The sequence below is a fragment of the Denticeps clupeoides genome, chromosome 18 (assembly GCF_900700375.1).
Source record: "Denticeps clupeoides chromosome 18, fDenClu1.1, whole genome shotgun sequence".
Lineage (NCBI taxonomy): Eukaryota > Metazoa > Chordata > Actinopteri > Clupeiformes > Denticipitidae > Denticeps > Denticeps clupeoides.
In genome coordinates this window covers 9,190,069-9,209,938 of record NC_041724.1, presented here as the reverse complement: position 1 = coordinate 9,209,938, position 19,870 = coordinate 9,190,069, and the positions used below count along the sequence as shown (strand labels likewise).

At 46.3% G+C, this 19,870-nt stretch overlaps 2 protein-coding genes across 8 annotated transcripts in view; both read right to left on the bottom strand.

The window, feature by feature from the left end:
• Nucleotides 1–12,851, bottom strand: part of arhgef9b (Cdc42 guanine nucleotide exchange factor (GEF) 9b) — a 30,979-nt gene extending 18,128 nt beyond the window's left edge. For 2 of the 6 annotated variants that reach the window (XR_003743010.1, XM_028960064.1), the window contains exons 1-6: nucleotides 12,579–12,850; nucleotides 12,160–12,244; nucleotides 9,625–11,178; nucleotides 8,819–9,115; nucleotides 7,251–7,392; nucleotides 5,780–5,874 (exon numbers count right to left, since the gene is read on the bottom strand). Coding sequence is in view for 5 of the 6 variants with exons in the window: in XM_028960064.1 (XP_028815897.1) it covers nucleotides 5,780–5,874; nucleotides 7,251–7,392; nucleotides 8,819–9,115; nucleotides 9,625–11,103 (2,013 nt within the window). In the remaining variant the exon portion in view is untranslated. Of the gene's footprint in view, nucleotides 1–5,779; nucleotides 5,875–7,250; nucleotides 7,393–8,818; nucleotides 9,116–9,624; nucleotides 11,179–12,159; nucleotides 12,245–12,578 lie in introns of all 6 variants that reach the window. The other 4 variants (XM_028960065.1, XM_028960067.1, XM_028960066.1 and 1 more) reach the window with 3 other exon arrangements.
• A 4,885-nt stretch (nucleotides 12,852–17,736) lies between these two features.
• Nucleotides 17,737–19,855, bottom strand: asb12b (ankyrin repeat and SOCS box-containing 12b). 2 transcript variants are annotated; one of them, XM_028960036.1, is made up of 3 exons: nucleotides 19,659–19,855; nucleotides 18,664–19,531; nucleotides 17,737–18,429 (listed from the first exon to the last, which is right to left on the bottom strand). In XM_028960036.1, exons 2-3 carry the CDS (start codon nucleotides 19,469–19,471, stop codon nucleotides 18,296–18,298), a joined length of 942 nt encoding a protein of 313 aa, XP_028815869.1. In that variant the 5' UTR covers nucleotides 19,472–19,531; nucleotides 19,659–19,855; the 3' UTR covers nucleotides 17,737–18,295. The 2 variants fall into 2 exon arrangements, with proteins under 2 accessions (XP_028815869.1, XP_028815870.1); XM_028960037.1 differs by having other exon boundaries at nucleotides 18,664–19,455.
• Between the last annotated feature and the right edge of the window lie 15 nt (nucleotides 19,856–19,870).

Genomic DNA, 19,870 nt, shown 5'->3' with positions numbered 1-19,870 from the left:
CTTTCAGCATTTTGTCCTATGGACAAAGTGTGTAAGCACTAGCGCTTACACTCGTAGTAAATGTTTGCCTTTGGACCACAGCCACACCGCAATTATCTCACTGCTTTTTTGCTCTAAGAGACGATTGCACATATTTTTGTTTCCCATTACCAAATGGCTCTATTAGTAGCGCATGGTTTGCTAACAGGAGGGAACGGCCACCCCACCCATTTCCCGTCTGAAGAGACGGCTTCTTTTGTTCCAGTCTCGTTCTCTCATCCACCAAGCTGGCTTCCTGCTTCCCGTAGAGCAGTGGCCGCTCGTCTCAAGGCCTAAAATTACAGCGTAGGCCTCTTCCTGCACACAGCCACGCCGCCATTGTTAGCTGCTCACATGTTTATTAACTTACTTTTTTTTTTTCACCCAAAATCAGGAAGAGTTGAGGGTTGAGGAAGAGTGCAGGTTGAGATGATACCTCCTGAGACTTAATTAGGGATGGTAGTAGCCTAGTGCATAACACACTCGGCTGTGAACCAGGAGACCACAAAGTCACAGGTTTAAACCCCACTTACTACCTTTGTGTCCCTGAGTGTCTCTGGGGGGACTGTCCCTGTAACTACTGATTGTAAGTCACTCTGGATAAGGGCGTCTGATAAATGCCATGGATGTAGGTGTAAATAACTGTAATGCATTTTCATCTACTAGTATTTTTTACACTTTTTGTCAATCGGTACTATGTGCCACAAATAAAGTCGTAGGAAGTCTCGGCTCAGGCAAACGAGCTAAGATGAAAGACAATGGGTCGCTTGTAACGCTCGGGGAGACAGGTGACATTAAAATTGGAGAGAGCCCTTGAGGTGGCGCTGTGAAATAAAACAAACTACAAAAAAAAAGGAGTCCGGAGTAAGCTCCCCAAAGATAGCATGTGGTTCTCTCACAACAGCCACAAAACAAAGCGCCAGCTTCATTCATGCAAAAAAAAACGGTTTAAGGAGCTCAGCTATCTACACCGGCGCACAACAAGAGCCGGTTTTCAGGAAAAAAAACAAACCAGCCCCTCATTGCCTCAGAAGGTACACAGGCGCTTATCGTTACCCTTGCTATTCTGTCACGACCGAACGTGAGGGACCCGGTGGCATCGCCAGTGCTCCGGGCGGGCGCCTCGCCGGTGTCAGGACTCATCCAAGCCTACGAGGCCACCTGGGCTTCAGCACGGCCAAAGCTGTCAGCAGGCGCCGGCTAGAGCCAAGCCCGACACGCAAGCGTTTCATTGTTCAACCTGAGGCCGTCATCACGGCCCCCCGAAACGGTGCGACATCGACGCCTCGCGTTAAAGAGCTCGTCTCCGAACGGAGCCCATTACACCACAGATTGCCACAATGAACCATTATGGATAATGCACCTCACTTATAGCATGTTAATCAGGCTTGGGATCAGCATTTCTATTCTACCCAGGTCTGTGTAATAAAGGGTTGAGTTTTTGAAACACATGACAATACAATGTTTATATATGTAATTTTTTTTGTATCTGTCCATTAGTCAATTTGATTTGTTTCCATATATACCCCTTCATTATATGCAAGCATCTTTGCTGTGGATTATTCTAAAAGCATTTAAGCTATTAGCATTTATGCTAATTCAGCCAAATCAAATTTTGCATTTCAGTACCCAGTTCACAATTTTTATTATTCTGAATATCCTCATTTTAGTGCAGTTAACATCACCACCTGTATGTTTCAGTGTTGACTGGATGTCAGTGTATTGAAAAAAAATACATATTCATATAAAAAATAATATTAGGAATAAAAATGGCCTCCTGTGTAAACTAGTTAAATTACCCTACTCTGTGTTTTTTAATTGGTGAACATAATTATGAAATAATGCACATATAACATGTAATATTATTTTTGGTGGTGATACAATGTTACAAAAGCATATGTAACATTGTAACATGTTCCTCTTCCTCACTTTGGATAAAAGCATCTGCTAAGTAAAGTAAAGTAAAGTAACATGTAACATTTCACTTATTGATCAGATGGTTAGTGGTGTTCTAAGTTGAAATGCATATTTAACAGGGATTCCACAAGGAATCTCCATGTTGAGTTTTTGTGGTCCATGGACATAGGATACACAACAGTCAAAGCATTTCTGTAATATAATGACACAGAGCACAGTGCTACTGGAAACTGTCAAACACACACACACACACACACACACACAAAAATGTATTAAAGTCTGGGTAAACAACAGCTTCTATGGGGACTTAAACTGTGCAGTTAAAAGATCCGGAAACCAGGGGGAATCTTCAAGAGCCAGCTGTCAGAGGGGCTGGACTTGCGGAGAATATAAAGCACTTCCAGTGGCAGAGGAACATTGTTTGTGCATCTGAGGGGATTGGATGTGTGTGTGAGGCTCACCAGGTGCTTTCTTCACCACAATGCTCAGTTTAACAGGATGCATGAGTAAGAATGCCAGACCTCGGCTAAAATATCGCTACAGGTGTGCAATCTGAGAAAGCGGAAGCTCGACCGTTCTCCTCTTTGTTCCTCGGGGGAACCTTTTCAGATGTTATGTAACCCTGGGCTTTCCAGCAACAGCGGTGGTAGTGCCACTGTGATTTCCCTACCGCTGTCTGAGCATTCTCGCCTCTTGTCAGGAGTGGAAACATGCTGGAAAGTTTCCCCCACCATGACTAACCACACAATACAGCAACACAAGGGAGGGCTAGCTCTATTTTTCATGCAGAGGAAGAAAAATTGTTCCAAATGACCTATTCATTAATACAGCATGAAAGTAATGAATCAGATGCTATAAAAGGTGTAATAAGTTTAATGTATCATATATACATATGTATTTTATCTATATGTGTATATTCATCCTGATTACTAAGAAAATTAATTTTAGTATTTAGAATGTGAATAAAATTATACAAACACACACCTGTGTCCGGCAAGAACCCAAGCAAGAGTACAGTAACACAAGCACTAGAACGTTACATGTATCTGCCATGCCAAAAAAAAACCTTCAATCTATAAATCAGCAGCAGCTGGTCATGTGACACTGGAACAATAAACAAGGCAACTGGGTAGAATGGCATTTCACCCCAGCCAATCAAAATGCCTGTCAACACTAGACACCTTTCTCACCACTGTTCTCAAAGTTATAAATACATAATGTGTTAAAATATTTGATGTTCATATAATGAGTTCTGCGGAGTTTAACCGAACAATGTCTGTTGATTTGTAGCATATTAAAAACGAGATTAGCAGTGGCTTGCCCACATCTTCTCGCTTCAGGCTCTGTGGGCAACCTGCAAACAAGCCCTGTTGTCAGGGCGATGCGTTGCGCTCATCAGACCTGCCTGGCGCTTAACAACTCCAGAGCCCTGGAATGAATCGCGCCGACGTTCCGACGATGGGGAGAGCTTGGCCTAAAATGTGAATGAACTGTGTACACCTACGTGGAAAAGGGGCTCCCATAGCCCGCTTCCCACCCGACGGACCCACAATCCTTTGCTCTGCTGACTCATCTGTTCATAGCTGTAGTTGCATAATGTGATTAGAGCAAAGACAACTTTAAAGCTTTTGTCCTGTGATCACTCAGCATGGAGGAATATTCATTCCTGGTGCTGCGTCCCAATTCTCCTGGAGTTAAATTCCATCCTCATGATTCTTCATTTGGTTCTAGAACTGCATCATGTGTTCACTATGAGAACCTCAGGTCACCATAAAGTCACCGATTATGCCCATGTAATAAATTACATCAGCAGTAGTAATGTTTAGGGTTAAGACAGAGTTCAACAGAGATTAATTACGGTCGGATTTACAGAGAAACATTCTAGTAAAGGTCTAGTAAAGGTTTTTAGAGTGTTTAAAAATGAAAGGCAGCAGGTCGTCACCAGACACTGGCAATGGAAATATATAGGCATTTAAAATCCAACGCCTTAAATCATAAGCTGAAAGGACGGCGAAGCCCGTGCCGCTGCAGCATTTCTTCCCCTCAGTGCCTTATTAGAAGAGTCAGACCAAACACAGACAATCTGAGCCGGCATCTGCAGTGAGCCCCCACACTCATCTCTGTTTAACCCCCTCTCATCCACACAAAGAGGAGCTCCAAAGATAGAGCCCAATAAGAGAACAAGCGGCAGCGTGCGTCACGCCCGCGGGGGCATCCTGATGAAATTTAGCACATCAGTCAGGCGATGAACAGAGGATAATTAGGAGAAGCCGATTGATTGCATCGCTGTTGACACTAGGGATGTTCCGATATTGGATTTCTCAGTATCTATTACTTTCCCCGTAAAATATCCTGATTATTGATAATACCTAATTAGAAGAGAGCACAAACACCATCATGATGCAGCAACGATGTACAGCCAACAGTTTCCAGAAATGAGTTTCCATGCCGGCACTGCAAAAATTCATGATGGCTTTATTATCCAACTGGCAATTGCCAAAAACACATTTTCAATGTGCAATTATTTTGATTTTCCCTCCAACCCCTTGGTGCATTTCCAGGTATTAAAAAAATCTCCATAATCAATAATATTGATTATCTGCCCAAACCAAGTAAGAAGACACACTTCCTACATGCCACAGAGAGATGGTGGGAGGCTTAGGACAGACAGAGGAATTATGCTCCTTTTTCATTTCACAAGGACAGGAATTATAGGAGCAAAGGAGGGCCTCTCCACACAGAAAACCATGTAGGTGCTGGTGAGGATAGGAGGATAAAAAATGGTGTGAGACAGAGAGGAGGTAAGAAGAAAAATGAAAAGTGATGTGATGCTATTTATAATGTTGAGGGCTAAAAACCATATAGATAAAAATGTATGTGACATTTTGCCTGCTTTTTAGGTTTAGGACCATATACAGACATAAAAGTTTACATATTGAACTATATTTATATGTTATTATGTGTTTTTTCTTTGTTTTGTTTTGTTTAATGAACCTAAAATAAAAATAAAAATCTAATATCCATTTAGCCCAAAATGTCACTTATGTCCATATGGTTCTCACTGATTGATACTTACTTTAGTAATAAAACATGATAATTGCCTGAAAACCTGAAAATACACTACGTATGTTGGTGAATTGTTGATTATGAAATCATCATTGTCATCAACTGTTTTGCTGCCCTGAATCTTTACATATTAGCAACAGTAATAACCTGTTATTAATAAGATAATAACAAATAATAAAAACATAAAATAGGTGCCTGGACCTGCTGAGAGGTTCTAGAAGTTCATTCCCTCAATTGTTGTGTGTACAACTGCAGAATTTGACAGTGGACGAAAATAATAAATACGTGAATAATAAATAATGCTTCTAATACTTTCTACTTACTGTACATCAGTACATTTGCACTGACTCTTCTTTTTACTTTTTCTAGTATTGTATTCTTTAAGTGAAGTATTTCAAAGTTAGAAATATTTATAAGCTGGTTAAGGCTAAATGTAACATGCACCATTCCACGAAAACAGGTTTTCGGTTTCTAAAAACCAGCCAGATCAAATAGAGATATTTTTGAGAAAAATGTTCTCGTCTGAATGGGGCCTGAGTGTTGCTGTTCTGTTGTGTTGTATGTTGCAGCTATGTTTCAGGAGGACAACATTTCGTCCCACTGTGTACTATATGTATATGGCTGGCATGACAATCTCACCAAAGATTGAAGTCACTACATCACCTTTGACTTTTTTGGACCGTTTGTCCAAATGGTTCAATTGTAACTATTTCACCAAAAGATGGAAAAAGGTCTAGACAGCAAAGACGACAAATGAAAGGAAGAGGTGGCCACTCACGCTGTTGACCTGCAGCGGCTCGGACCCCGGCCTCAGGAGCTTCCTCTGGTTCCCGCAGCGCAGTCGGACAGAGCCCGTCTGGCTCAGGGGCTCGGCTGTAACAGTAAGAAACGTCCAGTCACCTGCCGGCGGCACGGCCCGACACTCATCGCAGCGCATATCAGAGGACGGGTCACCGGCCATTTTTTATGAGGCCCGTCAGCGCTGACAGGTGACGGTGACGAGGCCGAGCTTCAGAGTGCATGAAGCATAAATCAGTACTGTCGCGCTGCAGAAAGCCGTACCGCGCTGCACCCGGGATTTACTGCGCCGTGTTAGTCAGCGGTAAAAAATGGCCCTTTGTCGACGCCGCAAACCGATTTGGCCAGTGTTCGGCGTACGAGGAACATCTGCTGCGCTGATCTGTGCCACGCGAGGGGGGAAATGGAGTTCAGCTGGAGTTCAGCGATACAGTTTTCGTTACGGTGCCCATATGTAATATATGGATGCTAATAAACTGAGAGATCAGCACTGCGCAGAGCTGGACACACAGCTCTGGTGCACAGGGGGTTCCTCTGTGGAAAAGGAGAAACAGGAACGATTCTACAGGATCAATGCTTGTTCACTTATCCACAAGGATGTTGACATATTGGGCCATTTTTTTTTGTGGTAATAAAAACTCTAGTCTGGGGCCCAGTACTTCGAACACTGTAAATTTACCGCTGTGAAACATCTTAAATTCAGTTTTCTGCGGTTGAACACTGTGTATTTGCACGTCATTATACAACGTGTCAACACTTCAGTGTCGATAGACTCCGCTGAGGACATGTGAGACCCCCCTTGGTCACAGAAACAGGACCCTACAGCACATGCTTAGCTCCTTGAACTGTATCCTGCACTTGCTGCTTATTGCACTTCTGGTTAGACCTAAACTGCATTTCGTTGCCCTGTACTTGTACATGTGTAATGACAAAAAAGTTGAATCTAATCTAACCTAATCCTGTTAAAGAGCCTTTTGAAGAGGATTGTATGGCGGGTGGCACACCTAGGTGCTCGAAACCGTCACACGCACCATCTGTGGCGTCGTCTACCAGTGCCAGGGGATGGAGCTGATGCACGGCGCCAGCTCACAAGCTGCGCGGGGGGGGGGGTCTGAGGATGTCTGATCCCAAACACGCTCCCTCCTTGAGGGCGCGCTTTAGTTTTCCCTCGCCAGCTGTTCGCCACTGGTCTAAATGAACACGGTAAAATCATGCTGCTGCTCTGGTTTTACAGTGTTCAGCCAAACGGCAGCGCATTAGCTGTAAACGATTAGAGGCTAAACGAGGCACGACACAATCACAGTGCAGAGATCAGCGCGGAACTTGACACCTACATGCATCACGGTTGATGAATAATCAATTGAGCGGCTACAGTTCCGTACTCAGCGATTGGGCCAAGCCCTCTGCTGTCCCGGCGAGTGAATGGAACAAAAGTAAGAGTGATACTCTACCTGTCTGAGGCAGGGTGTGCGCCAGGCCCGCTGGCTCCAGGCAGCATACCCGCCCCCGAGGGAGAGGGAGGGATCGGCACCGCTGAAGAACCACTTTGAAAGGGGGATCTTGAGGGGACACGCCCGGCGGGCGAGAAAGAGTCTGGAAACCACTGGACAAAGTTAGGTCCCGGCCAGGGAAAATGAAACAAAAGCCTTAAAAAATAAAATGAAACAATGCAGGACAAGGTGAGGGGTTACTTTCAGGTGAAATGTGGATGACTCAAAGTGATGGTCACAAAGCGAGAAAAGAGGGGAGAAAGGGGGGCAGCCGTATCTAAAAATACCACCTGCCTGAAATGGGGCCACGCAAGCCACTTTGTTCTGGAATATTAATGCTACTTTTGTAAGCACATGAGCATGTGTTGAATGCACTGGCGCAGAAATGTGGCCATCATTGTCAGCGGGTGGGTGGAGGTAGTAGGTCATCTTCATTGTGTTTTGTTCAATGGGACATTTATGTTTCGCCACAGCTCGAGGACAACATCGAAAGGGCGACAATAGCCCATAAACGGCCCAGTGTTATCTTGTAGTTGGGTTACAGATACAAAACATATATACAGTAAGGGCCAAAAGGTTTTACTTTGGTAGATTCTCACTGAAGGCATCAAAACTATGAATGAACACATGTGGAGTTATGTACTTAACAAAAAAAGGTGAAATAACTGAAAACATGTTTTATATTCTAGTTTCTTTGCTCTGATTACTGCTTTGAACACTCTTGGCATTCTCTCGATGAGCTTCAAGAGGTCGTCACCTGAAATGGTTTTCCAACAGTCTTGAAGAAGTTCCCAGAGGTGTTTAGGACTTGTTGGCCCCTTTGCCTTCACTCTGCGGTCCAGCTCACCCCAAACCATCTTGATTGGGTTCAGGTCCGGTGACTGTGGAGGTCAGGTCTCCACTTTTTGTTAAGTACATAACTCCACATGTGTTCATTCATAGTTTTGATGCCTTAAGTGAGAATGTACCAACGTAAATGGTCATGAAAATAAAGAAAACACATTGAATGAGAAGGTGTGTCCAAACTTTTGGCCTGTACTGTATATAAAAAGTTTTTTACTATTATTCTAGCCACTGTAAATTCCAAATTCTTTCAGTTACCACTTCGCTTCAGAACACGGTCAATTAATAGAAACACATTTTTTGCTACATGGACATAATTACAGGAAAAGAGAGCAAGACCACTGAGAATTCTCCAGCTTTAACTTAAATTCCTTCAGATTGCATCTGACTTATAAATAAAACGCTGCATTCCGCTCATGCCCATTGTGTCTACAAGCAGGCCTATGAGCAGAATAATCTGCTTTAGGGTCATCCAGGTAAAACTGTGCTTGAGGTTGTAGTTTAATATACTTTGACCCCTCACATTGTGTAGTACGTCCGCAAACGTTCTATATTTCATACCACAACCATAATACATATTTTTTTGCAACGAAGCGTAGTGCAAAATGAAAGAATTTGCAAGCAAGGCGAAAAGTGAACACGGGTTCTTTAATTAAGCAAAAGGGTTCTAGTCGACAATGGCTTACTGTGCACATCTGTGTATCTTCCACCTTGATGGCTTTATTTCCTTCTATGACAGAGTGGGGCCTCTTCTGGGGACAGCGCCTTTTCACCGGATGTTGGTGACGCACGCTGGGAACGTCTGTCTGCCCCGGCCTGTCACGGTCCTCACCACTTTTTGCTACAGAAGAAATTCCTTCCTCTAGGATGGGGGGCGGCAAGCTAAGAGGGGCGGCATAGAGCGAGGCGGGGCGAGGTCTCCGCCTGACTGTGGATGGGGGCTTTATAGAGATCCAGCTAGGGTGCACCGGGCTCCGCTGGTCCTAATGTCACATGATTTTAGGAACCATGAAAACAAGAGACTTGCATAGTTGGACATTTCACGTCCAGAGAGTAAAAACCCCAATCAGGACTATTGTTTTGTCCGAATAGTTAATTATCTAATTATGGACCCATCGTCCAACTCTATTCGAGATCAGCTTATCTTATAATCAACTTTAAATCAATGGCCTCTGTGTGTGTTAACTGCAGAAGTTCCTGACTTAATAAAAAAAAAAAACTATTATTTCCTCAGGCTCAGTTAATAAATGCAGTTCTGATCATCTCTATTTCCGTAGACCAGAGATGGTACAGTGAAAAAGAATTTAGAATGGAATGGTTAAATGGAATGGTTAGCAATGACGAGGCAATGAGATGGGTCTTATGTAATTAAAATTTAAATTAACAATGCACTTTAAATAATGATCACAGTGAAGTAATGGAGTTCTCTATGACAGAAGAACACATGACAGTATTTATCTCAAATGAAGGAAAATGCCAAATTATGCAATACCTGCTGAGAGGCACCAGGCAATTTCGCAGCTCTCGATTGGTTGCTGGCGTCCTGGTTTTGATCCGGGGGAACCGGCACATCCACAGAGCCCCTCTCACTTCCAGCGAGGCCGCCCTCCTGTATGGAGACGCTCTCAGACCGGGCCTCCGCCTCGAAGAGGGAGCTCCTCTCTGTGCCGTCGCACCTTTGGTGGTTTTCGATGGTGGCCAAGGACGTGCGGGCCGAGGTATACTGCGACCCCGTCCCGTCCGAGTTGTTGCTCCGGAGACCGTTTGCACCTGGAGAGTCTGGACAGGCTCGCCACGACTTCAGGATCACCCTCGGGGACCTTCCCGCCACCACTTCCGCGGCGGAGACTTCACACAGACTGGAGCCCGGGGAGAGGTGAGAGGCAGGCAGGGGCGAGTCGGGCTTCTCCGGCACGAAGTTGCTGAGCCGCCGGGACCGTGGCGAGCAGTCCCCTTCAGGAGGCGAGAAAGATTTGGAGGAATTCCTCCATTTGCGGGCCGTCTCAGCCATGCTGTTGAAGAAGCGGAACAGACCCCCGAAATGGCCACTTTTCCCATCAGCCCTCGCGGATTTAGGTGTTGGGTTGAAGTCTTTGATACATTCAAAGTCGACGGAACCGTAGTCCGAGTCGATCGTCTTGTCTAACGTGTGCATCGAGTCGAAGCTCTTCTCGGACAGTGCCAAGCCTCCTCTGCCCATGAAGGAGATCCTCCTCAGGTAGCTCCACACATCAGGCCCTTTCGACCTCCTCCGACCTGCAGGTACCTTGGGGCTGTCCTTCACCGGGCGCTCCTCATGAACTCCATGAATGGAGTTGTTGCAGTTTGAGCAGTTGGGGTAGGACCTTTTGGCGTTCGGGGATTTGTAGCCGTTGTGGTTGGCGAGCGGTTGCTTCAGCGGCTGCTGGTCGGGGTCGGGAGGCGCAGCGAGGTCGATCTCCTCGAACGAGATGTCGAACTCGGTGTGGCCGGCGTAGGAGTGCCTCTGGTCGCGATTTCGGAGCGCGCTCCGTTGGGAGTACAGTGCAGAGGGAAAGTCCCGGCAGGCACCGTCGTCCTCCAGCTCGTCTCGCAGAGAGCTGTTGTACTTCGGGCCAGAGAGCTTGCCGACTTTACCTTTAAACACGGAGGGAGACTTGAGCTTCTTCAGAGATCTCACCTTGTCCACGAATGAGAGCTTCGGTACGGACGCCTCCCCGGGGAGAATCATGGAATGAGGCCGTCTCTCGAGCTCGGACGCATTTTTTCGCCGAGTCAGGATCTTCCAAATTCCGCCGGTTTTGGGCCTCCTGATCGCCTCGAGCCTCTCTCTTGCCGGAGTCTGCGGGCAGGACGCCCCCGGCTCAGCTGGGTTTGGCTCCTGGATGCGCATGATGCCCGTCTCACTCTCCAAATCCAAGGACACATTGAATACCTGGTTCGCAAAGCCATTGGGATTGCTCTCACAGATGGGGCTGCTTTGGTTGTCCATCCTCTCACATGGCAAGGACACTGTCAGCTAGCAAGGCCCCGAGGCTTCATCTCTCACCACAACCTCTGTAGGAAACTTTCGTAGAAAACAAAAATGGTATAATGTCTTGCTTACGCTGCTCGTTTCACCACAGTGTAGAAATAAATCGGTAGATCAACACATAACCGGGATCAGCAAGGAGCCCAAATAATATTGTTGATGCTTTTTTTTTTTCTACATAGATGGGATTTTGAAGGATTTTCATAAACACATGATTGGGGACACAGTAGTTGTTAAGTGATGCTTGAACCTGTGACCTGTGTGGTTCATGTGCAAGTGTGTTGCCCACCAGGCTATTACCACCCCAGTAAATGCACAATGTCTTGTGACTGACACATCCAGACCAGCATTTGGTTGAGCAGTGAATTAATTTCGCACCCGTTGCCCAGCTGTCTGGTTAAAATTTAAAAAATGATCTGGATTCGTCGAGTCAGATCCAGGTATTTTGATTGGCTGAGAGGAATCCTGGGAGTAACAAGGTGTCATAATAATGCTGGTCAGGCCTGAAGTGACTTACATAGAGTAAAGTATTTTACACTATGGCCGTGTTCGGCAGTGTTCGGCCGAGTGGGTAAGGAAGTGGACCTGTAATCAGAAGGTGCCACTGCGGTGCCACTAAACAAAGCACCGTCGCCACACCGTCCCACAGGGCTGCCCCCTGCTCACTAAGGATGACGATTGGTTAAAAGCGGAGGACAGAGTGTGCTGCGCTGTGTTTACCAATGACAATCACTTCACTTTCACTATATGACGTACTGTTAAAAAATTTTACTTAAAAAAAAATTCACAGCACACTCAGCATAAACGTGAAGAATATTCCGCTCGGTGATATGGGTCATGACGAAGTGCTGATACCCTGATCTTTTTTTTCTTTTCTTTTCTAGCTAAACTCAGTGTTTTTGTAGAGGTCAGCATGTGCTGCTGCACAAGATCAAAGCCGGAGGCAGCATCGCTCCCAAACCCACATCTTCGGACCTGCGTCTCTCCTCCACACCGCTTCAGCACATCCACACTCACCTCCGCTCCGCTGCAGATGCGCGGGTCGCCATGGAAACCACTGGCGCGCTATAACCGGCGATTATTGGAGGCCGGCGTGAGTACGCTGGGAACACAAAGAAAAGTTACCATATATGAGCACCAAGAAGATGTTAATCGTTTATTATGTGCAGAGTATTGTGTTAAATAAGACGTATTAACCACAGAGGAACATTTTTTGTTCACTTTTTTTTTTTATTAATTATTGGTTTGTTGACTTACTTGTTTACTTTAGGAAATGGACAGGGCGGCAAAAAGTTCATAAACGTGCTATTACTCGTGCAAGCAATGTTGCTGAATTAAAAACAAACTCAAGAAAAGAAAAGAAAAGAAAAGAAAAGAAAAGAAAAGAAAAGAAAAGAAAAGAAAAGAAAAGAAAAGAAAAGAAAAGAAAAACTTACCTAAGTTATTTTCCGGCCGGACTGCATGTTCTAGACGCCCAGAAGCGCAAAGCTATTGAGTTTAGAGAGTGCGGACGGGGGTGAGAAAGACAGCACCAACAAAACTTTTCTCTCTCTCTCTCTCTTTCTCTCTCAGCCCCATAAAACCGTGCCGGAGGTATTCCGAGGCGAGTCCTTCCAGCGCATTCTTCCCACCTCCCTATCATGTCCAGACGCCCCCTCCGCGACTCCGTCCGCGGCGACCCGGCGCTGTCCGGGTGGGAGTCGACTGAACTCTCGGCCCGGAGAAGCCCGGGCGGACGCCAAGAAAAGGCGCGCGCATGCGCACTGAGCACACGCACCCACGAAAGCACGGGCGCGTCCACACGGACACACACGCACACGCACAACGCCCAGTTCCTCTGGCTGCTTCTTAGTTTTTTTTTTTCCGCTACTGATTTGCAACCAGCGTTTAATGTGACACTGACTTGATTAAAGATACAAGACCTGTGGATGGGCCTAAACCATATACGTGTATTTATCTTGAGCAGCAATAATTATCATTTCATATGTGTGTATGTTATATGGTATTGTTTATTATATATAGCTTCGAAGTCCATTTATGATCTGTAATCTGTAATAAGCATTCAGCGGCCGCTTGGGACGAAGAAACACAATTCAGAAGACGTGAGTGAAGTCCAACTCGCTGAAAGACAGCACGCAGGCCAGCCTAAATTTAAACGTTTCCTTTCTGTCCTGTTTTGGCGCTATTGTAATCATATGGCATTTCTGCTCTCTCCGCTGCACAGGAAGGAGTGGATCTTACATCAATGGGGCTTTTAAAAAAAAAAAAATGCTCTCGGCCTGACAAAGACAGGAAGCCTGGCTGACTGTATGTAAATATCTCCGGGTGTACGCGCTTTCCCCTCGTCCGCGGCCGGCCTCTTCTCCCCCGTCTGGGTGACTCACTCCCTCATCTGACGGAATTACGGCCTAAAAGCGCCATTGTAGCCAGCGATCGGTGACACAGAGCGCCAGGCGTACCAGGGCCTGCAGGGCCAGTTTAGGCCGTGATTTATCGTTGTCTTTTGACCGAGCTACGATTCCGATGCCCCCCCCTTTTCTTTTTTTTCCGTGCATCACAATTTTTAGATTCCCCTTGGGCTCTCATCTTGACAATAGGGGCCGAGAGTTAAGGCCCGCTTCCCAGGCAGCCCCCCGCCCGCCCCGTCCCAACTCGGGGCACTTCCTCTGAGGGGAGCTGCTGCTTTCCTGCTGTCCCCTCCTGTCACAATGCACATCCTGTAGAACACCAGCCCAACTCGACTCAATCTTAAAACGAAAAAGAAGGGCAGAACGGATGAGAAAGGGCGAGAACAGAGAGGACGCGGGAAGCAAATAAAAAGCAACGTCAGAATTTAGGGCAGCGCGCCACTGGACAAGGCGAGTCTTCTCGCTCATTAACGCAGCCTCTGAAGTGGGCCGCATTCTTACCCTGCGCCCGTAAGAGTTGGCCAGCCGGCACGCTTGCGGTGATGTCATCGGCTTTTCATTTCTCAGAACAATTGGCTTCTTCTGCGGCTTCCTGCGACACGGTCCCGACTGTGCAGTTTTGATAGGGAGTGCTGGAACAAAACAACTCCCGCGCGCTTCAGCTCCCGCTGTAATTGTTTCACCAGTAATTGTTGGAAATGTTGCTTTCTCCATTTGGAGAATTCTCTGTGAAATGCTGGCCGATTTAGTGCCAGGGCCACGTTCGCTACCACACAACACATCGAAATGATGATACAGGACGGTCTGCGGTGGGAAATCGGCCCCCCTGGCCCACCGCGGACACAGAGACCGCAGGTAACGTCTGGCGGCAGAGCAAAGCTTCGGGTAAAATTACACCGGCATTCTTCACATTCCCCCAAGGCGAGGCGCATTCTTCCCATAGCCCAACTGGCCTCTTCCCGGCGCTGTCACAGCCGCCATCTTGTGCCTTCTGTGTTTAAAACGTGCCCAGCGGCCCAGCTCTTTGGTGTCTGAGGATCTTCTTCTTTTTTTTTTTGTGCGTGTGGAAGTGTGTCAGTGGGAATGATGACGGGATATCTCCCATCTCCAGGCTAGGGGAACTTCAGCAGTATCAGGGCAAATCTGAAAACAGGAAGACAGGCTACAGTAAACACCATCAACGGGAAACGAGCAGTTATACTTCCGTTTTCAGGGTGTAGGAAACCAGGACTTTCAGAAGGAATTTCGGCCAGCCGGACAGCCACCTCGCGTCCGAAGGGGACCAAGAGAGTCACAGTATTCTACATTCATCTGCTCTTATTCCGAAGGAGCAACAGATGGAGACTAACTTTATAAATGTGTAGAGTTTCAGATAAGAGCCGCCAGAAGGTGTGTTTAGAAGGAGAGGCGGTGTTCTCTGAAGAGCTTCTTGGAGATAGAGAGTACAAGAGAGTACAAGTGTCCTTATGATTTTGCTCATTGGCAATAACAATTTCAAACAAAGGTACCGTCACATCGGAACGTTCACAGTTCCAAACCCACTTCTGACAGACACTGAGGGGAACCTCATCACCATGATCAAGCGTCACCCCGGATTTACTTCAGTCACTTTGCTGAAATTCACTCACCAGTCGAAGCAGCTTTGTGCTTGATGAAGGGGATTTATTAGTAGGTCAGAGTTGAAAGGTCAGTGCTGGGATGAGTCTAGGCATCAGGGAAGCCATTACTCGTCTCAAAAGACAACTATGGGTCTGTGTAGAACCTTGGATTAACGTCTTGCCCAAATGAGTGTCCCCTTCGCAGTGCTGTGATGTTGGGGTCCTTCAAGATCAAAGAGTGATGCCCCCTGCTGGTCACACAATGGATAGATAAACAGCTTGTTTTTAAATCAATCCATGCAGCACAATTGTTCTTTGATACTGTGCACGTGTTTCCAAGGAAACAAGACACAAGACAAGTGAATATGTCTTATTCTTCCCACCACATTCATCAAAATATCACGTTCAGATTTTTTAAATCTTTTTTTAGATCCTTGTGGTTTCCTTCCATTCTGCAGCTTATTTGAGGGAAGCTGTATCACTGATCATATCACTATTTGCTGTGGCCATTTTCATTTGGCTTTTTTCTCTCTATGATTGATTGATTGTGATTGCATTTTTGCGCAAATTTGCACAAAATTGATTTCCATTTAGGGGAAGTTAACATGAAGTGAAGTGATTGTCACATGTGATACACAGCAGCACAGCACACTGTGCACACAGTGTCCTCTGCATTTAATCCATCACCCTGAGTGAGCAGTGGCACCTCAGTGGCATCTTGGCATATCAGGATTCGAATCGGCAACCTTCTGATTACTGGGCCACTTCCTTAACCTCTAGGCCACCAACTGCCCCAAGTAGCTCATGCTGCTTTTCCGCTTGAAGAAGGCCAGTGATCAGCATTCCAACCAGTGAACTGTTGTGCTTGCTGTAATGGGTGGCGGCCAACTGGTTACCATTTTAATCCACAGGCCCCTCCCACAACGGCACGCGTACATCTGCCCTGAGAGCGCAGTTCTCTCATTTAAAGATGTGCTCACTGTGAACAAATCACAGAGCGCTTTTATATGTGGCGTGTCTTCCCAGCGTTGCCAGCACAAACGCTCAGGAATCAGCAGTAGGTGGGTTGGCACGCTCACCCAGAGGGATGCTGGGAGAACTGACGGCCGAGCCCATTATCAAAAGCGTGGCGGCGCCTCCCTTCGCTCCCTCAAGTGCACCACCCTCGGAGGCTGAGTGAGAACCCCCACTGCCAAAATCTTGACTGACCCAGTTGGATGAGAGCAGTGAGATGTGGAGAAGCCTCCCCTCCCTTCCCCTCCCCTCCCTTCCTCTTCTCTCCTCTTCTCATGACATCAAAGTATCTGTGAGGGCTCGGGCTCCATTAGAAGGTTAACATGTGAACAACAAATCCGGTTACCACGCCATTTTTTTGCCGTTCAAAAACCAGCCACGGTCTCGAAATCGAATTAGATAATTAGGAAGATCCGAGGGGCCCTGAAAGTCGGAGTCCCCCCACGAAAACGGAGGCGCCGCTGCAGTAGGCGCTGCTCGAAAAGGGGGCTTAAATAAATCACGACGCAACGTGCAGGCTGAGAGCCCCCGACAAATCAAAGGGCTTTTACATAACCGTCAATTATCCGAGATGTTCTGGTGTGCCGTCAAATTGTTCCTCTCTCGCGGGCCCCTCGGTGCCGTGCTGCGTTCGCCTGCGCGCCGGGATAATGAAGCAACCCGCGTCCGGCGGGCGACTTCCGTTGCGTAACAAGGCCCTGCGTGTTGATCGCAGGTGCTACGAGTCGCGTGGTGCGAATAAATGTCGCGCACTGGCGAGGTTTGCCCAGATCTCAGCACTATTTTCGAACAGGCGCTACGCGCAGCGCTATGCACCGAGGGGCTTGGTTGGTTGGGTATGGGTATCTCGAAGAAGTTCTTAGGTCTCACACATGCAACTTCATCATTCTGGATCATTTAAAACTGAACCCATCTTTGTGCAATGATCATGATAGATAGATAGATAGATAGATAGATAGATAGATAGATAGATAGATAGATAGATAGATAGATAGATAGATAGATAGATAGATAGATAGATAGATAGATAGATAGATAGATAGATAGATAGATAGATAGATAGATAGCCCCCTGATGGTGGATGCTAAGGCCTCTTCATGCAAAACGACTCTCTGTCTCTTTAATTCGGAAAAGGACCCTTCATTTGAAATGCAACGATCTAAACGCTTGGAGAGGCAGACGACCACTTTGCCAGGTCCCCTGAAAATGAATGCGTGGATGTTTGCGTGCTGGTGACATAAATAATCATTAGCGGCTTAACAGACACAGCATGATGGCAGACTGCTGCTCTGTACCACCAGCTGTACGCTGTGTGAACGTTTTCCCGGGTGGGTCCCTTTGGCAGACAGTGTCACCAAGTGGTCAAAGCGGGGATTTCTGTTGAGAGTGTTGTTATTGTTGTTGTTGCTGCAAGCTTGTCCAAAAGAGGGTGACGGTGTGAGGATTAGGTCTTGCCGTTCGACAAATTTGAAGCAGCACACAAATCTGGTAATTCCTATTTAATCATGTTAATTGTGTACGAGGATTACAGATTAAAGATTATAAAACACCCACACAGAAACAGAAATGGGTGGATTGTTTTATTGTTATCAAATATATTACACAGAATAATTTGGGGGAAATCTAAGCATGTATCTAAAACGGAAGGTCTGAAATAGTGGTAAAAAAGACTGAAAGAGTTCAAATCATGTTATGTGCAATGAATAGACCTCCTCTAGATAGATAGAAAACATCAGGCTCTGAGATTTGGGTGAAAGCTCCTATTTCACCAAAGCAAAAGACCTAACTAATGCTGGAATGAAAGGAGCTCTCAGTTCCATTAATAACCGACGCGACTTGCTTCCAGCTTTATTCAGCTTGTTGGGACCAGACTGTACCAAACTCAATACCAACAGAATGCATATATAATGAGTTCTCTTGATTTCAGCCATTTTTTAGCTGCTGAATTGTATTGCATGTATTTCTATCAAAATCTAAATAGCTAAAACATTGGTAAATAAATAATGAAAAATGTAAACAGCCACCCACAATGAAGCAGTAGAGTTAACGTTACATTACATTAACCACACACTTACAACAACAACAAAAAACCTTTTCACAGTCTCACAGTGGTACCGGATCGAAATAATGAGGTCAAGTGATGTGTTTCAGGTAGTTCTTCAGTACGTGGGGAATGTCCAGCTGATCAATGCAGGACATTTTGTTGGCCACAGGGAGGTATTTTCGGATTGCAAGGCGAGTCTGGGACATCAGGGTTTTGGGGCAAACTGCAAAAAAGAGAAAGAAGCGTCTCAGTACACGCAGTGATAAACAGAGACCCAAAGCAGAGAAATGGTGCAAATGTCACACACAGCAGTGTTATAATGAGGCTATAAAAATAACTAATTGAGTAAGTGAGTCGACCCCAAATGTCACATTCCAAAAATTTGCAATTGCCCTCAAAAATCTGTTTTGCAGATATTTGAAAAATTAGTCATTTAGCATGAAGTCACATGTCCTACCTCTTTTCTTAAGGAGCAGCTGCACGGCTTCATTGTGCTGGGTGGTTTTGTCCGTGACGAGAGTTGGAAGATAGACGTCAGCCCCGAAGTCTATGAGCAGCTGAATATATTCCACCCCACAGCCGTAGTGCAGACATATGTCCAGCACAGTCTTTGGCTGCTTGATGCGTCCCAGCATCTTCTCGTCCGTGCAGTTGAAGTTGGGGTTGGCCCCGTGCAGGAGGAACAGCTTGAAGCATTTCAAGTGGCCGTAGACGGCCGTTATGTAGAGCGGGCCTCTACAGGCCGTGGCGTTGGAAGCCCATTCGGGGACCTTGGGCCGGACGTCCACCTCGGCTCCGTGGTCCAGCAGCTCCTGCAGGATGTCCACGTCTCCCTCGCGCGCTGCGGTCAGGACGGGGGAACAGTTGTTGTACTGGCTGCCGTTGGGGTCGGCCCCGGCTTTCAGCAACACCACCACGCAGTCCAGGTGCTTGGCGCTGACGGCAGTGAACAGCGGGGTCTGGGCTTTCACGTCCAGGCTGTCCACCTCTGCGCCATGAGCCAGCAGGACCTCGAGGCACCTGAGGTGACCCAGAGCAGCAGCCATGCGCAACGGGGTGCCGGGGATCCCCCAGCCGCTCCTGCTGTTGATGCACCTCCGGTACTGGTCCTGGACAAGGAGCTCGGACAAGAGCTTGTCATCATTGTTGGACACGGCCTGGTTGAGCTGCTGGCTCTCATTCTCCTCATCCTCTTTTGGCTGAAGCAGGGAAAAAATCTTGGAAATGTCCATCAGACTCATGTTGGCAGCTTTCCCAAGAACCATTATTCAAAGCCAGTTAAAAAAAAAAAGAAATAAATGTCCTTAAGAATCTAGATGATATTTCTGGATTATGTTACAATAAAAAAAGAAAGGAAATGTCAGCATTCCATATGCATGTTATATTGTTAATTTTACAACTAAATATACTCAAATCAGCCAACAGACCACAGACAATTAAAATTAAACCTACCAAATGAGATTCATAACCCTCTCCTGCTTAAATATCAGCTGTAAAATGTGGCCAGTGATGCAAAGATTTTTCCATAGTTGTCCAAATCCATTGTGAGCGATCCAAAAAACTTGGTATTTTGTGAAGGTATGCACCTTCACCAAGCGGAACAAACAAATATAAGGACCAGTCTGACACAGCCTAGTCAGAATGGCCTGGTCACTGGGAAGGGG